The following is a 17,129-nucleotide window of genomic DNA, read 5'->3' as shown; positions in this document are numbered from 1 at the left end:
CTTTCATGTGCATCATATCGTTACCGTACTATGTGTCATTGATGCGCACTTGTCACTGTATGTGATCCGGTTTTGCAGATCTTACTAGTCGGCACTGTGAAGGAAAGTGACAATGACAATTCCACTCATCCTTCAATTGCAAAACAAACAAAAAAGCCAATAGCAAATCAACAAGAAAGCATTGTAGATTATGCCACAAAAAAGGGAAAGGAACAGACTCCATTTATTATTGTGCTCATTTACCTGAAAATACTGCTCTTTGCTTTAGGATTTACCGCTAGTGCTATACATGATGGGATTGACTAGAATGATATTCACTACTGCATCATCAAAAATAATATTACTGAAGGATATTCTTGATGTAAATGATCATTGCATAAGAATGTAACATAGTTTGTTACAATGCAATGTAAATATCCTGTATCAATAACAGTCACGTATGCATCATCGGTGATTTTTCATGTGCATCTGTATTAAAAAAAAAATTACCTGTAATGTTAAATCTACCATCTGCTACCTTTAATAGAATGAAAAGAAAAGCATATTGGAACCTGGAGTGATTTGCAGGTTGAATTAAGGCAGCCATGAACATGTTAACCTTGATGCTTCAGTTGTGGTGTCCCCATTTTTGCACCAAGCAAATGTTGGAACTGTACTTTATTTAAGGCTAGAGCTCCATTCTTCCCAGTGCTACAAAAAACCTACCCCAGTTTTACTGAAACATTAAGTCTGTAGCAGAACAAACAGGAACTTCTGGCATTGGCCTTTTCTTCTGCTATGCTCGATCTTTTACCACCTGTATTCATCGTAATGTTTTTACCTCTTTCCTTTTTCTTGTCCTTATCCACTTGCTTCTTGTCCTACCACACCAAGACTGAAGAACTCTCAAGGTAGAGTGCTAAAGCCTGCCCTTGTAAAGAAAGTGGAAAGCAGAAACAAGACAGATATAGGAGAACTGGGGTTGATGAGAAGAGAGCCGTGTGTGAAGATATGCAGATTGTCATTTTTGTGTTTCTATGTTTGTCCCTGCTCCCATTTCCCATACCGACATCCCATTTTGTTCATCCTTTTATATGAAGCCTGTTTTTTTTAAGTATCGTTTGTAAATATGGATGCTGCGCGCTTTGGTCGTACATCTGTAGGTTAGCCACAGACGCCATTATGGAAGCATTCGCCCGTATTTAAGTTTGTTTGTGTGTATTGAAAATGCCTCTGATAATTAACGGTCCCGCCGAGTGTGAAGTACGCGCTGTGATTAATTTTCTAAATGGAAAAAGGCGTGAAAGCTGTTGAAATTCATTGGCAAATTAGTGAAGTGTATGGATAACACACTGAGTGAAGGAATGGTAAGAAAATGGGTTAGAGCCTTTAAAGAAGGCCGTACTAATGTCCATGGCGAGAAGTGTAGTGGGCAACAGTCTGTCATTACTGAAGACTTGGTAAAAAAAAAAAAGTTGATGCAAAGATTCGAGAAAACGGACGCTTTACAATTTCATCATTAAGTTACGAGTTGCCCGAGTTTTCAAGGAGTGTTCTTTCTGAAATTGTGTTGGGACGCTTAGATTATCGGAAGTTATGCTCACGCAATCCAAAACAAACGGCATGGCATGCTCACAAGGAGGATTCTTTTGCTTCATGACAATGCGCTACCTCACACGTCTAATGAAACCCGAGACCTCATCGCTTCATTTGGTTAGGGACAATTTGATCATCATATCCTGACGCCTATTGACTACCACTTGTTCCTGCACTTGAAAAAGCATTTAGGAGGTCAATGCCATGATGATGATGATGATGATGATTATGATGACACAAAACGACCGTGCTGCAGTGGCTGGCACATGAGGTGGCAGATTTCTATGAGGATGGAATTCAGAAGCTAGTTTCACGATATGGCAAGTACCTTAATATGCTTGGAACTTGTGTTGAGAAGTAGTTTAAGGCTTACACATAAAAAAAGAATGGTTTAAAAAACTTCATTACTTTATTTTCCATATCAAAACAGTACTTACTTAAAACAACATGCCTTGTATGTGTTTGTTACTTATTCCCCTCTCTCTTTCTCTCTGACTTGATTTGAAACTTGTTTGTTCCTTTCCTATACTTGTCATTGTGTGTTCCTGTTCAGGAATACAGATCTGGAACAGGTGGATCATTTCAAGTATTTAGGATGTATACGCTTTCAGGATGGTAAAGGCACAAAGGTAATTCGCAGGCTTGCAAGCTGAATGCTGAAAAGCATAACAGTCCCTAATGAAGATGTATGTTTATGTCCCTATACGACATAATGTTGTTCTTTTACCACAGGTGTAACTACCTATGCAGCGACATGTGTGGCAGATGGCGCAGTCGATGGCTCTTCATAAAGGACACTTTCCTGGGCTACATTCGTCCTCGGGACGGTACCGTTAAGTGTGTGATGCTGTTCGATGGAGGATTTGAGGTGTCGTCGGGAATGTTCGCTACTGGCTTGCACAATGGACTCCACATACTGAACCACAGTAGGTATGTGTCCCGTGTCTCCCTGGCTTCCATTCTCGGTGTCATGTGTTCCGTTGCTCTACCATTTCTCTTGTTACAGACAGCTCGCCATCAAGTGCTGGACACGGCGCAAGAGCAAGGACTGGATAGAGTACATCAAGAAAGTCTCTAGCAGTGAAGGTGAGGACTTCGTTCACACGTTCTGTCAGTGTTACATTAGCTTAAAACCGATAAAATTTGGATTAAAGACTAAATCAAATTTTTCCACAAAAAGAAATCTGTTTTGAACCACAAACTATATGAAACTCATTTAGAAGTTTCCACTCTCCTTTGCCCCCTCGAATGGACGTCCTTCCAATTACATATCGCTAACAAACTTAACCTTACTTTGTTAAAGAAACAAAACGCACTTGACAAAAAATGGAATGCTCTTTCAAAAACAACACTTAGCAAACATAAGACCCCAAACAGCATAAAGCCATATGATTTTTCACCAACCTGTAGTAAATAGAAGTAAAATCACTCGTTGCTGATGATCTCGATGTGCTGAGCAGGGGACCTAAACATAATTGGGGTAATCCTTCTTACCGTGATAATTTAATTTCCACCATAGCTGAATCGGCATTGGCCATTAATAAATTACCCATAAACATACAAGAAGAGGTTCAGTGTGAAGTCAAACGCAAGCTATCTTCTATCCTTAACCAACAACAAACCATTAAACCCAACACAGAACACGTAGCTAAAGTCCACAAACTAAAGAAAATAGTAACAAAATCCGACAAAGGGAACGCTACCGTAATCATGGACAAAAGTGACTATATCAGGGATGGCGAACCTTTTCCAACTAGTGTGCCGTTTTAAGTCTGGTTTATTTTTCTCAACTGTATACTGTGCCAATTGTTATTTTTCTTTGGAATGTCTACAACCACCCCCTCAAACCCCCAAAACCACCCCGACTTCCATCCCTAATTCCAAATTATGTTTCATAATATGTTATTACAAACACACCGCAAAATAATACATTTCATTGCATGTCCCGTGGTCGTATTTTGCCAATACCGCAAAAATACATTTTTTAATATGTAAATTTTAAGAATACCTTAATGTTTTTAAAAATATAATAAGCGCCCATTGTAACACACTTCGTCATTGAGTATTATTGAGTACAAAATCAAAAATACAAGTATCGCCGAATGACTAAGTGAAATTTTGTTCTCAACTTTAGTGTGAAATTTGTTGCTGAATCTTAGTAGCCATGTCATTTATGTTAGGTTCTTAATTTCCTGTCTTCGATAAAGCACAAGAAGCACTTAGGTCCGAAATAAAACTGTTTCTAACTGTTGACTTCACAACGTTCGTTGCATAAAATAGCTGTTCGCAGGCGTATGATGACAAAAACAAACTAAAGCTGTAGCAAGTTTCTTCATGGACGATTATATTTGTGGGAGGCTGTTCCGCTGTTCAAATATTAAGTTCTCTGGCTTCTGGAAAGAACATTCACCATCAACGGCACACTGGATTTTCACCAATACTTCACCAAGTTGTAGGAATATGTTCACCGATGTACTAATTTCTTGAAATTCACTCAACTCCATTTCTAAACTGTCAATACCTAACCACTCAAAAATTGACCTTAATATCACTCATTTGTGCAATATGAGGTTTTGAAATAAAGGGCGATAGTTTCTCCAAATCTCGAAGTTGGGATAATCTCTTGGCAACTATTTGTTACAAAATTCGAAACAATAAACAGTTACACACTACGAATAATTACGCGATGCTGGCAACCACACACAAGTCAAACTGATGTGGTTGAGCGAATGGTTCGTCGGACGCATCTGATATTTATCTCAGTTGACTTCCGGACCTATCAGTGATGAAGTGTTGCCATAATGCACGTCTGAATGGAACTAGAACTTAGATTTTCGGTATTTATTTCTTAAACCTCAAACACTATAACTATACCATGCATGAGATATGTATAGTCTATACTACAAGACGTGCAGGAAAACGTTAATATGTGGATGTGGTGTGCCACCGAAATCGTGTTCGCGTGTCGCCTAGTGACACGCGTGGCATAGGTTCGCCATCCCTGGACTATATCAATAAAGCACAAAAGTTTTTTTACAGAAAAAAACTTTAATTAAGAACGTTTCGTTTTTGTTTAATGACCTTGAAAAATCCAAAATGATTATTATGAATCCGAAGCTTCCCACAGCGAGAGCGCTACCCAAGATCCATAAAGCAGACATCCCCATAAGACCCATCATCAATTTCAGAAATAGGCCGACCTATGAGGTATCTCGGTTCATTCACAAATTCCTCAAATCACACTTGTTTTCAAGCCAATACATCAGTAAAGAATTCCATATAATTTTTCAATAAAATTAATCGCCTTCATTTAACCAAACACCACACTCTTCATTCATTTTATATTACTAACATGTATGCTAATGTGCCCGTTAACAACATCATACAATTGATCAAGAACAATCTTTCTAAATTCAGCAATTTAAGTATAGGCGAAATAGATGAGTTTATTTGGATTCTGAAGTTTACATTGAATAACAATTTCTTCACTTTCAATAATGTAATTTACCAACAGAATGGTCTTCCCATGGGGTCACCAGCTTCAGGGATCCTTGCGGATAGTTCCATCGATCATTTAGAACATTCTCACATCATTGGTAAGATTAATGACATTCAACACTGGACCTGCTTTGTAGACGACACGTTTGTTATTTTAGACTCCCGTGTTACTAACAGCAACACAGTACTTGAATCTCTCAACTCCATTGACCCACATATAAAATTTACTATACAGTTAGAAAACAATAAAGCCCTCAATTACCTGGACTTAACCATTATTTGCAACAGCAACAACACTTTATCCTTTAATATATACAGGAAACCCACCCACAGCATCAGTACCATCCAACAAACTTCTGTGCACCCAGACATACACAAGAAAGCAGCTTACAATAGCATGGTACTGATGTTCCTTTATCTCGTAAGAATTACTAAAAAGAAATTAAACTATTAACAATATTGCAGAACACAACGGTTTCAGTAGAAGCTACATCAGCAGAATCCTTAATAGATACAAGAGCAGAACCAAGACTACCTTAGAAAAAGAGTCCACTCCTAAAGAAAAATTTTCCACATTCACTTTCAATAATAGCAGCATTTACCAAATTTCTAATATAAAAAAAGAACACAACACCAAAATAGCATTTAGAACCTCCCACACCAACTCCAAACTAATTTTCAATCCACACACTGTCAACATTAACAATAATAATATTAATAACAGATATTTGAACTCCGGAGTTTACAAATTAGAATGCCAATCCTGTAATTCCAGCTATGGATGTCAGACAGGTCACAATTTGGTCATAAGTTACGCCAAACACCGCAACGGTCTCAAATATAATAGTTTTTCAGCTATGAGTGAACATCATAAAGCATCCAGCCACGATTACACATCAGTAGATAAAGGTCTTAAGATCTTGCATTAGGAGCAAAAAGGCACCTTGCTCAACGTTCTCAAGAGCATCCACATCGAGTTAGATCAGTTTATGAAGCCCTCTCACAATTTAAATGAAATCAGCCGGGCTGCGTGGCTCAGACGGAAAAAGGAACGTTCTACTTGAAACATTCATTCCATATATTTCTCAGAATTTCCATAATATAAACAAACCCCACCTTCATCTCTCCAACTCTCCACCACTCCCCACGCCCCACTCTCTCCCCACCAGCCCTGCCCCCTCCCCCCCCTTCCCCCTCCACTCCTCCCATCCTGCAGACACAGCTGAGCCAGCAATAGACTCGATCATACGAACGAGACCATTAACTTTGAGAAGGCCAGGTCGGTTTGTGAGGACAACCACCTTTTAAGTACCATAAGTTTAAAGTTTTCTTCACACCCATTTTACACTTTTTACTTATCAGCCCAAGCTCATTACAGATTAGAACTTCACCGGCGATTTCCACTATGGTCACGCTGCCCTCCAGACCATTTAAAATAAGGCAAACCCACCTAGCCAACTTTGGAAATAATCTTCGAGAATGTGACCGCTAAACTGAGAAGAAATTGAGAATGCTGCTATTCTAAAATTTTAAATTCATTGGCATTTTTCCATCCCTTATCACGTGCACTTCACCTGGCACGTTGTCTCCTCTCAAACTTGGTTTCTCAAGCTTTTTCGCTCCCCTCCTAGCCATTCGTGGATGGTGTTTCTATAAAGACAGACCGTCAGCCTGAATTTTCAACACAGTGATTTTGTCCTGTTTTAGAATTGTTATCAAACTAAAATATTTTTAGTCTAAGAGGTCTGCAACCTCACTTTTAGCACTTATTGTTTCGTTTCCGTCTGTTATCTTTTATTTTCTTAGCAAATTTTTTGGATTCAGTTATGTTTTATATTAACCTTTTTGTCTCAGCAAGTTATCTAGTGATGTAAATTATTTATTTATTTATTTATTTATTTATTTATTTATTTATTTATTTATTTATTTATTTACAGAGTTTACGCTCACATTGGAGCACTTAAATCAGACTACAACAAATTTGTCTTCCTTTTCTTCTCCCAAAAAGTCTTGAGTCTGGTTGACCTGGCTGCCCTCTCCGCATCCGTTATAACATATTGTTTCCTCTGTACAGTGGTCAGAGGAAGCCTGATGCATTTATTCTTCAAAATACGTTTCTCGCCTCGGTTTTCTATGGTTTGCATGGTAATATTCAACTCCTCCAAATCACTTTGGACTTCTTTAAACCAATTGTTTTTTGATTTACTATTCCAAAAGTAATGTAAATATTGTATATTGTTATTTTTATTTTCAAAATCTTCCTCCACTTGGAGGCTGCCAAAGACAAAGAATACACCAATAATTTCAATCAAAAATAAAATAAGTACGAGGACGGTTTGAAAAGTTCTCGGAATCACCGCTAGATGTCAGTGCTAGAGCAACGAGGTTCCCGCGCAATAATCACACATCCTTTGTGGCGCGTCAGTGCTCTAGCTGCAGGAGTGTGGTAGTGACGATTCTTTGTTGTTGTTCCCACGTAGTGATTTGTGACAATGGAAAAAGCCGAGATTCGAGCAGTGATTAAATACTTTGTAAAGAAAGATATGAAAGCAAAGGAAATTCATGCCGACTTTCAGAACACACTGGGGGACTCTGCTCCTTCATTTTCAACTGTTGCCAAGTGGACCAGCGAGTTTAAATTTGGCTGGGGGAGCTTGGTTGATGATCCGTGTAGTGGATGGCCAAAAAGTGTTACGATCCCAGAATTTATCGCAAAAGTGCATAAAATGGTCATGGAGGATCGTCGGCTGAAGCTGTTGGGATGTCTTCTGAATGGGTATATTATATTTTAACCGAAGAATTAGGTATGAAAAAATTATCCGCAAGATGGGTGCCGCGGCTTTTGACATTGGACAACAAACGCACCAGATTGGAAATGTCCGAACAAAGTCTGGCCCATTTTCAGTGCAACCAACAAGATTTCTTGCGCCGGTTTGTGACTACAGATGAAACTTGGGTCCACTACTATACCCCAGAGACAAAACAGCAGTCAAAGCGTGGAAACATGCTGATTCACCACCACCAAAGAAAGCAAAGGCAGTGCGTTCGGCCGGAAAGGTCATGGCCTCAGTTTTCTGGGATGCAAAAGGCATTCTGCTGATAGATTATCTTCCTACTGGCCAAACAATTATGGGGCAATACTATGAAAACCTCCTAGACCAACTACAGGAAAAGATACGCGAAACAAGGCCTGGTTTGGCAAGGAAAAAGGTCATCTTTCATCAGGACAACGCTCCGCCGCCATGGCAAAACTTCGTGAACTGGGGTACGAATTATTGCCACATCCATCTTATTCATCTGATTTGGCACCATCAGACTTTCATCTATTCCCCAAGCTGAAAATTTTCCTCGGTGAATGGAGATTTTCTACAAGGGAAGTACCGACAGCCGAATTGGAGAGGTATTTTGCAGGCCTGGAGGAATCTCATTTTTGAGATGGAATGAAGGCATTGGAACATCGCTGGACCAAATGCATTAGTCTACAGGGAGACTATGTTGAAAAATAAAAGCAGTTCCACCGAGGTAAGATATTTAATTCTAGTACATTCCGAGAACTTTTCAAACTACCTACGTAAATTATATCTCAGTCTAGCGAGTATAAGTGGTGTCTGAGTATCAAAAGAGAATCCCTGAGTGCTTTCAGCCCCCAGTCGATGAACTCCTTGGTACTGATGTTTTGTTTTTCATATGTTTTTACGTTTTTAGCACATTTTTAGCTTGAATTATGTAGATTACTTTAACCCCTCCTTATTTCACTGAAGATGGCTCAAACAAGTCGAAACATGTTTGAATTTTATTGCTCCATCTAATGATGAAATTATGTTTTGTATTGAATTAGGAGGATACATTTAATATTTTTCCTTTGTAATGTTCTGTCACTAGGTGATCACTCATCCATCTCTGTTGTTGTTCTAGATACATTTGTTCCTCTTCAACCTTGCACCATTCAACTCCACTTCCTTATAGGTCCTGTCTTCTACTTGTGCACGAATGGATCATTTAGGACAACGTACAATCAGCATACCTTATGTTACTTTCCTTCTAGCCCAATATTCTTTCCTATGCAACAAGTGGGAGTGTTTCCGTTACTCCAACTGTATTGTCTGGGCTTTCTCTCTTCTTTCTCGAACTTGCATGTTTTTGTGATTTTTCTGATTGCATCTTAGTACTGCAAATTCTTGAAAGTCTTCTTCTGTTTGCTTGTATACATTTGGTCTAGGTTTTTTTTATAAAGGAATATTTTGGTTTTGCTTAATATTGCACATCTTGGTGTCCCAGGAATTGGATTCATCACAAGCAAATTATATCAGTGTTTATTCATTTCCTCAGGTCGAGAATTCATTCAGAGGAACCGCTACAATTCCTTCGCCCCTGAGAGGAAGACGGTGAAGGCAGCGTGGTTTGTGGATGGCTGTAGTTACATGGATGCTGTTGCTGATGCCTTAGAGGCTGCAGAAGAAGAGATCTTCATTGCGGACTGGTGGCTCAGCCCTGAGATCTACATGAAGAGGCCTTCTCTGTGCGGAGACACTTGGCGCCTCGATAACATTCTCAAACGCAAGGCTGTAAGTGTTCATTTTTCTCTTCATGTCCTGTGTATTGGATATTAGTGATATGGGACATAAGTCGATTGATATCCAAGGTCAAAGTATTTTTCCCGCCGTTCAATACATATTGTATTTTCACAGTTAGTTTTTATACGTATAAAAACGTGTCAGCTTAAATTCTAGCTAAACATTACAAGAACATGTTTCATTCCATTTTGGGACATCTTCAGCTTTAAAAAAATGTAAATCAAGTACAAATATTGGCACATATAAAATAATGAGAACACTAAAGGTGATAATGAAGTTAAAATGCTCTCCATAGAGAATTAAATTCTGAACACGCCATTGCTCGTGTTCATAAAATAGTTTGTTGCAACATTAATCTTTAAAGTGTAAGATTATCTTCTTTATTCTAAATATAAAAATGTGGTTGATATTATACAATGTACGTTCCATTAACTTACATATACCGAGTCTTGAATTTTAAACTATAACAACCAGGGGAAACTCCTTAAGATCAGAACCTTAATTGATTATAATTTCTGGATAAAAATATAGAGATGTTTGTGGGAGACTCTCGGCCGGCCCCGTTATATTCCTCCTTCCCTTATGCCGTGTGTGTGTTGTGAGGTTGATATGTGAGTGAATGACGAAGCAGAAGAGGGGATATGAAATGGGGAGTAAGGGGATATAATATGTAATCACTTGTGGGTTAACAGCAACATCAAAATTCAAGAGAATTTAAAACATCTAATATTAATTAAATTTAGGGCAGGTAAAAACACATCATAAAATCAATGTTAAACAAGGTAAAAATAGATAACTAAACGGCAGGATGTCTGGGAATGAGGAACTACAGTCTAGGCTATAAAAGCATTTTATTTACACTGGATGAAATGGTAGTTTAGGGGAAGGTGCCTGAAATTTAATTTTTTAACCTTTTGATCAGAGTTTTTAGTGACACAGACCACCTGGAGCGAGTTTTTTCTTGAAAATTTTGAATTGTTGGTTTTTAGAGTTATTTTGATTCTTTTATCTCCATTAATAAATTTACATAATGTATACTTATGGTACGTAACTGATACCTTCAATTTAATTTAATTCAGTGGCGTAGATATTTTCTCAAAATACTGAAAGGAATAATAAAATTGACAAAAAAAAATTACTCTCTATAGGTGATCAAGTTTGTATCCTTTACAACACACTGACTTGACTTTTCAACAGTTTCACCCATCAGAATGTCTTTAGGGTATGGTACTCTTCAAACAGGGGTGAACACAGAGGGATCTATCACACTCGGTACACATCCACTTAGTGTCTGTTCTTTTGGGTGGTCTCTTCTTTGTGTGCTGACACACAAAATGCTGCTGTTGTGGTTCCTGCTTTGATTGCGTTGGAGGTACTGGTTTAGGTAAATGATGTCCAGAAAGTCTCAAGCAGTCTCCTCCTGAAGGTGGTTGGCCTCCTTTTGTTGGTTTCCTCTCCACTGCAAATTCCTTTAGCAGCTGATGTGTAAGGCAGAGACGGAACTGAAGTAGCTGTGGATTTTTTCCAGTCTTCATCTTGTAAATAATGTATAAGTTCAGCAGTGAAATGTCTATCAGGTAAAAAAAATACCATTTCAGTGTTTTCCTGATACTACTTGCATATCAGCTCTGTCGATTGGGCCCATGTTCTCATAATCCAGTACACTCAAGGGTTTCTTGAAGCTTACTTGCATATCAGCTCTGTCGATTGGGCCCATGTTCTCATTATAATCCAGTACACTCAAGGGTTTCTTGAAGCTTACTTGCATATCTTCTCCCTTGATTGGGCCCATGTTCTCATTATAATCCAGAACACTTGAGGGTTTCTTGAAGCTTACTTGCATATCAGCTCTGTCGATTGGGCCCATGTTCTCAATATAATCCAGTACACTCAAGGGTTTCTTTTTACTCTGCCCTGTGGCGTGATCTGTTTTATCTGTTTCTACCATCACGTTCTCGTGTATGCTAGTTAGCATGGTAACATCACTTTTGTCCTGCCATCTTTGTGCCAGCATATCATTGGTGTGCCATGAAATACATTCTCCATTTTGAATTTTCTTCAGGAAGTATGGCATCCCTTTTTTGTTTTTTTCTGACTGTACCACAAGCTCCAGTATTTTCCTTGTGCAAGTACTCAAAAAGATCTGGGCTTGTGTACCAGTTCTTGACATACAGGTTGTGACCTTTACCAATGTAAAGTGTTGTCAGAGTTTTGACAACCGACCTAGACACTCAGAGTTTTTCATTGTGTTCAATCTCCGTATAAACAGTGAAATCAAGGATAAACCCAGTTTCACAGTCGCAAAGTATAAACACCTTTATATCAAACCTGTGTTGCTTTAATGGAATGTATTGTTTCCATTTTAAGTGACCTTTCCAAGCAACTAGGGTCTCATCAGTACAGATATTTTGGAAGGAATAGAATATAGATGGGAATTTCTCTCTGAAACAGTTTATTATAAGCCTAATTTTGTAAGGTCTCTCACCTGAGGGTTGTAGATTGTCAGAAAAGTGAAGCAGTCTTAGAATGAGGGAAAAATTGTCGAGAGAGATCACTTTACATGTTATGATTCTCATATTTTGGTCCGTATTGAAATGTTCAATAAAGTCAAATAAATATGAAAGTTTATTTGTTCCACCTTTTCAATACATAAAAAGAATTTAAAAAAAAAATTAAAACTGTAGGGACATGTTTCGCTCTTCAACCAAGAGCATCATCAGTCTATATCTCAAACTGAAAGGTAAATAATCAGGTACCTGATTGTAATTGAATTAAATATAAATGTGATGATGATGTTACGAATGGTGAGCGAAATGGTTGACAATAGTTTAAAGATTAAAATATGGATAGTCGTAACATTTATACACCCTCCTGAAAGTCCTTGTTTAAATATAGCAAATAGGTGTCCTGTGGAGGTTGAGGGCGTAATAGAAAACTAATAGATCCTAAACATATTGATTAACACATTAATGAATAAAATGTAGCTGACAATTCCAAATGGTGCATTAATACATTGCTCACTTCAAGTGAGGTCTACAGTAAATTGCTATGTTGAAACAAGAAGAGTAGAACAGAAAATTCATCAGTGTTAAATATTTCGAACGTCGGGAATAAATCAGAGTGGAGTTCAGATCCAACCCTTTAATCTCATTTCAAACACTAGTAACTTAAATATCAGTCATTCCATCGCTACCATAGCAACCATTTGTTTTTTATTATTTATTTACATAGTTTACGCCCACATTGGAGCACTTAAATCAAACCCAAATACATTTACGTTAACAAAGAATTAACTGAAGATTTAGCTTGCATCATCTTCTTCCTTTCCCAAAACCTCTTCATTCTGGCTGACCTGGCTGCCCTTTCTTCATCAGATATGACATATTGTTTGTGTTGTACAGTTTTTAATGAGAATCTTATTTGTTTGTTCTTGAGAATCCTTTTTTCTTCTCTATTTTCAATTTGCTTCATTGTAATATTCAGCTCTTCTAAATCATTCTGAACTTCTTTAAACCAATTATTTTTGGTTTTACTTTTCCAAAAGTAATTAAATAGTTGTTTTGTTATCCTATTATCATTTAATCTAGAAAGATGACAGAAAAAGGCAATTCTTCTTTTTCTCATCGTATCTATTATAGATTCACTTTCCCTATGAACCACTGCCCAACCACCTGATGATTTTTATTAATGATTGTTCCGAGTATCCTTCTGTCAACCTTTTGCAGTGTATCAGTTGTTGCTTTGGTGTTCAATTTAAATAGTGTTTCACAAGCATAAGTCGCTTCAGGTTTAATGACGGAACAGTAATGTTGAAGTTTAGCATTTATTGAAAGAGATTTTTTTCTTGTACGTTGGCCATGTAATTCGTTGTGCTTTTTTTAACTTAAATGTTCTGCTTTCTATTGATGATTTTTCATCGGTGTTCCAAGTTATAATTTCACCAAGATATTTAAACTTGTTCACAATTTTAATTTGTTTGGTATTGGCTAAGGTAATGGTTGGTGTTGTAATAGGGAAGGTTGGCATTATTTCTGTTTTTTTTCATATGAAATTTGCAATCCAACTTTTCTTGCTATGTTATCAAGTTCTTCTATTTGCAATTTAGCTTCTTCCATATCATTAGCAAGTAGTGCAAGATCATCAGCGAATGCTAAACAATTGAGTCTTATTTTTCTGCCAATCTTGATGTTAAGTTGACACATCTTATTCCATTCCCGCATGATTTTTTCCAACACACAATTAAACAATAATGGTGAGAGTCCATCTCCCTGCCGAAGTCCAGTATTAATGTCAAATGGCTCTGAGAGTTCATTTCTAAATCTGACTTTAGATTTAGTGTTCTTAAAGGTAATTCCAATAAGGCGAATAAATTTTGGATGTAAACCAAATTCTTTTAGGATATTCAATAATGACTCACGATGGATACTATCATACGCCTTTTTGAAATCAACAAAAGTGATAACTAACTTTTTGTTTCTAACCCTATGATGCTTCATAACCCACTTTAAACTGATAATTTGATCTGGAAAATAAATTAAATTACAAACAACATTTTCTCTTCAACTCTTCTTTAAGCCAACCTACGTATTTCAACATTACTAAAAAGACTTCAATCCTAATTTCTCTTTCAATTCTACACAAGTTACTCCTTCCAACTACCATTTGACAAGCCACTTACCATCAAGAACCCTTCTTCTCTCGGACTTCTGGAGGACTACAATTTTATTTCTTCACATAAGATATTAAACCTCACTTAAAATGGACCACAGAAGCATCTCTACGCTATAAAAAATTTTAAGAATTGGATCTGAACTCCACTCTGATTTATTCCCGATGTTCGAAATATTTAACACTGATAAATTTTCTGTACTACTCTTCTTGTTTCAACATAGCAATTTACTGTAGACCTCACTTGAAGTGAGCAATGTATTAATGCACCATTTGGAATTGTCAGCTACATTTTATTCATTAATGTGTTAATCAATATGTTTAGGATCTATTAGTTTTCTATTACGCCCTCAACCTCCACAGGACACCTATTTGCTATATTTAAACAAGGACTTTCAGGAGGGTGTATAAATATTACGACTATCCATATTTTAATCTTTAAACTATTGTCAACCATTCGCTCACCATTTGTATCATCATCATCACATTTATATTTAATTCAATTACAATCAGGTACCTGATTATTTACCTTTCAGTTTGAGATATAGACTGATGATGCTCTTGGTTGAAGAGCGAAACATGTCCCTACAGATTTAATTCTTTTAAAAAAATTCTTTTTATGTATTGAAAAGGTGGAACAAATAAAGTTTCATATTTATTTGACTTTAGAGATCACTCCCAAACATGGGAGTTTCAATCAATTTATTTGTTGACCAATAGTCTTTCATCCTGTTTTTATTCACATGGCCCATCAACAAAACAGTTGACAGGAAAACATAGTCTCCACGGTTATCCCTTGCCACTTATGTAGCCTCGACTTTTCTTTTACGTCCGTATTTTCCAAAACTTGTTCATTTCCTACACTATCAAGTTCATAATATTACATTCAACTACTTCTTTGAAAATCGACACTTCAAGTCTTGACTCATTGTCATCATCATTCAAATGAAGATTATCACTAACTCCTGAATTTGATGCATCAAAATGAGCAGAAAACGTAGGAAGAAACCTACCTACACAACTCCACTTTCTTTCTTCGGTTTGAACAGCTGACAGCTTAACCTTCTCTGCGACAGTGGGTTGCACTTCGTCCTTGGTTTCCGTGTTGTTGTCTTCCCAGGAATTACCAATTCCACTCTCTTCGGAGGCAATACAATCACTATCACAATCATAAATATCAGAATCCTCATTATTCAAAATATTATTTATATCTTGCGGGGCAAGGCCGCATCCTCGACTTGATCCCGCCATTACCCTATGTACAATTAGAAATAGGAATGGATTTCCACCTATCAATACTTGTTTATTGCACTTATTATGCTACAGGACAGGTTTCGACCCTTGACATAAGGTCATCCTCAGCTGAACCACTGCACAGCTACAAATGGGAATGGAGCCACTGCTTTGAACCCAATGTCACTCAAATTTTATGGACGTCACAGGACAACATGATTGATTTTAACATAAGGCAACACACACAGCAGAGCTGAACATATTTAAGGCTAATTTTAACCACACGTCTGGCACCTTTTTAAAATTGGAAAGTGTTTTACTCTATATACATACATGAAGACAAAATCTTTTACTTATACAATTTTACAAGCAAACCATATCATTTAAACTCCAGGAACAGCAGCTGAGTGTACAACTGTGTAAATAAGACTTGAACACGGGAGTCAGCCAACAAGCAAGACACAAACGTTCATGTGCATGAAGTGCTCCCATATATTGTATTCATCTTGTACATATATATATATATATTAGTTTTAAGTGAGATATGTTTTATCAACTAATTTTAAGATCTTAAACATACTATTTTAGACATACAATGCATTGTTGTACATAGTGACATATATGCCAGTTCATGTTACGACATGCCCCATTTGGATGTGACCTAATGTTTATTATCGTATGACATTCCTTTGACAATACTATCTTAATCATAGCTTCATCACATAGATATGTATGCATGGTTCAGCTGAGGATGACCTTATGTAAAGGGTCGAAACCGGTCCTGTAGCATAATAAGTGCAATAAACAAGTATTGATAGGTGGAAATCCTTTCCTATTTCTAATTGTGTAGTTCGTCAATACGGAAATGAAGATTATAGATTACAATTACCCTATGTATTTGTTTATTATCAGAGAGTGTTTGTTTCTACAGAAACCAGAGATGAGGGAAAAGAAAAATTATGTTTACTTTCAAGGAATAGTCATGCAATGCACTCACAGGAAACAACAATAGAAAACAGTTCCCGGGTGTTGTCGTCATTCGTAGCACAATCTTGTAAGAAATTAGATTACGTGACTAGAGATGCTGGGACAGGACTTCATCACAGAACATGCACGATGTGACAAAACATGGAATAAACTTTGCTGAACTTGTCAAACATCCCCAGAATTGTTCTAAAAACCCGCCAGTACGATGTCGGGAAACAATTTCAACATAAACAGACAACAGTACTATTCATTGGATTAAACACCTGTTTTATTAGTCCTATTGAAAAATATTACACAACAAAATTTATAGAGAATACAAGTTCCAATCATTTGTCTTTCACAGTTTCACCCTACCGACTATGATAATAGGACTCATGAATTTAGACCTTTAACGCTTAGTCCATATCAACGCCGAGTGGATCAGTTGGTTTTTTTTGTTTTTTGTTGTGTTCATGTACATCCATTCATTCTTCATGCCATTTTTTATTTTATTTTGGTCAGTGGATGAATTTGAACTTCGTTATTTCATTTTGTACCATTAGGGGCCGATGACCTTGATGTGAGGCCCCTTTAAACAACAAGCATCATCATCAT

The 17,129-nt window shown here is 37.1% G+C and overlaps 1 protein-coding gene across 3 annotated transcripts in view; it reads left to right on the top strand.

Moving 5' to 3' along the window:
* Positions 1-17,129, top strand: part of Pld (Phospholipase D) — a 229,745-nt gene that overhangs the window by 92,665 nt on the left and 119,951 nt on the right. For all 3 annotated transcript variants that reach the window (XM_068229897.1, XM_067156356.2, XM_067156357.2), the window contains exons 7-9: positions 2,308-2,505; positions 2,582-2,661; positions 9,403-9,638. In XM_068229897.1, coding sequence (XP_068085998.1) covers positions 2,308-2,505; positions 2,582-2,661; positions 9,403-9,638 — 514 coding nt within the window. The remainder of the gene's footprint in view (positions 1-2,307; positions 2,506-2,581; positions 2,662-9,402; positions 9,639-17,129) is intronic.

This window comes from Anabrus simplex, chromosome 12 (assembly GCF_040414725.1).
Source record: "Anabrus simplex isolate iqAnaSimp1 chromosome 12, ASM4041472v1, whole genome shotgun sequence".
In the NCBI taxonomy this organism is placed as follows: domain Eukaryota; kingdom Metazoa; phylum Arthropoda; class Insecta; order Orthoptera; family Tettigoniidae; genus Anabrus; species Anabrus simplex.
Note: the sequence above shows the minus strand (reverse complement) of the source record. Positions and strands in the feature narration are given on the sequence as shown.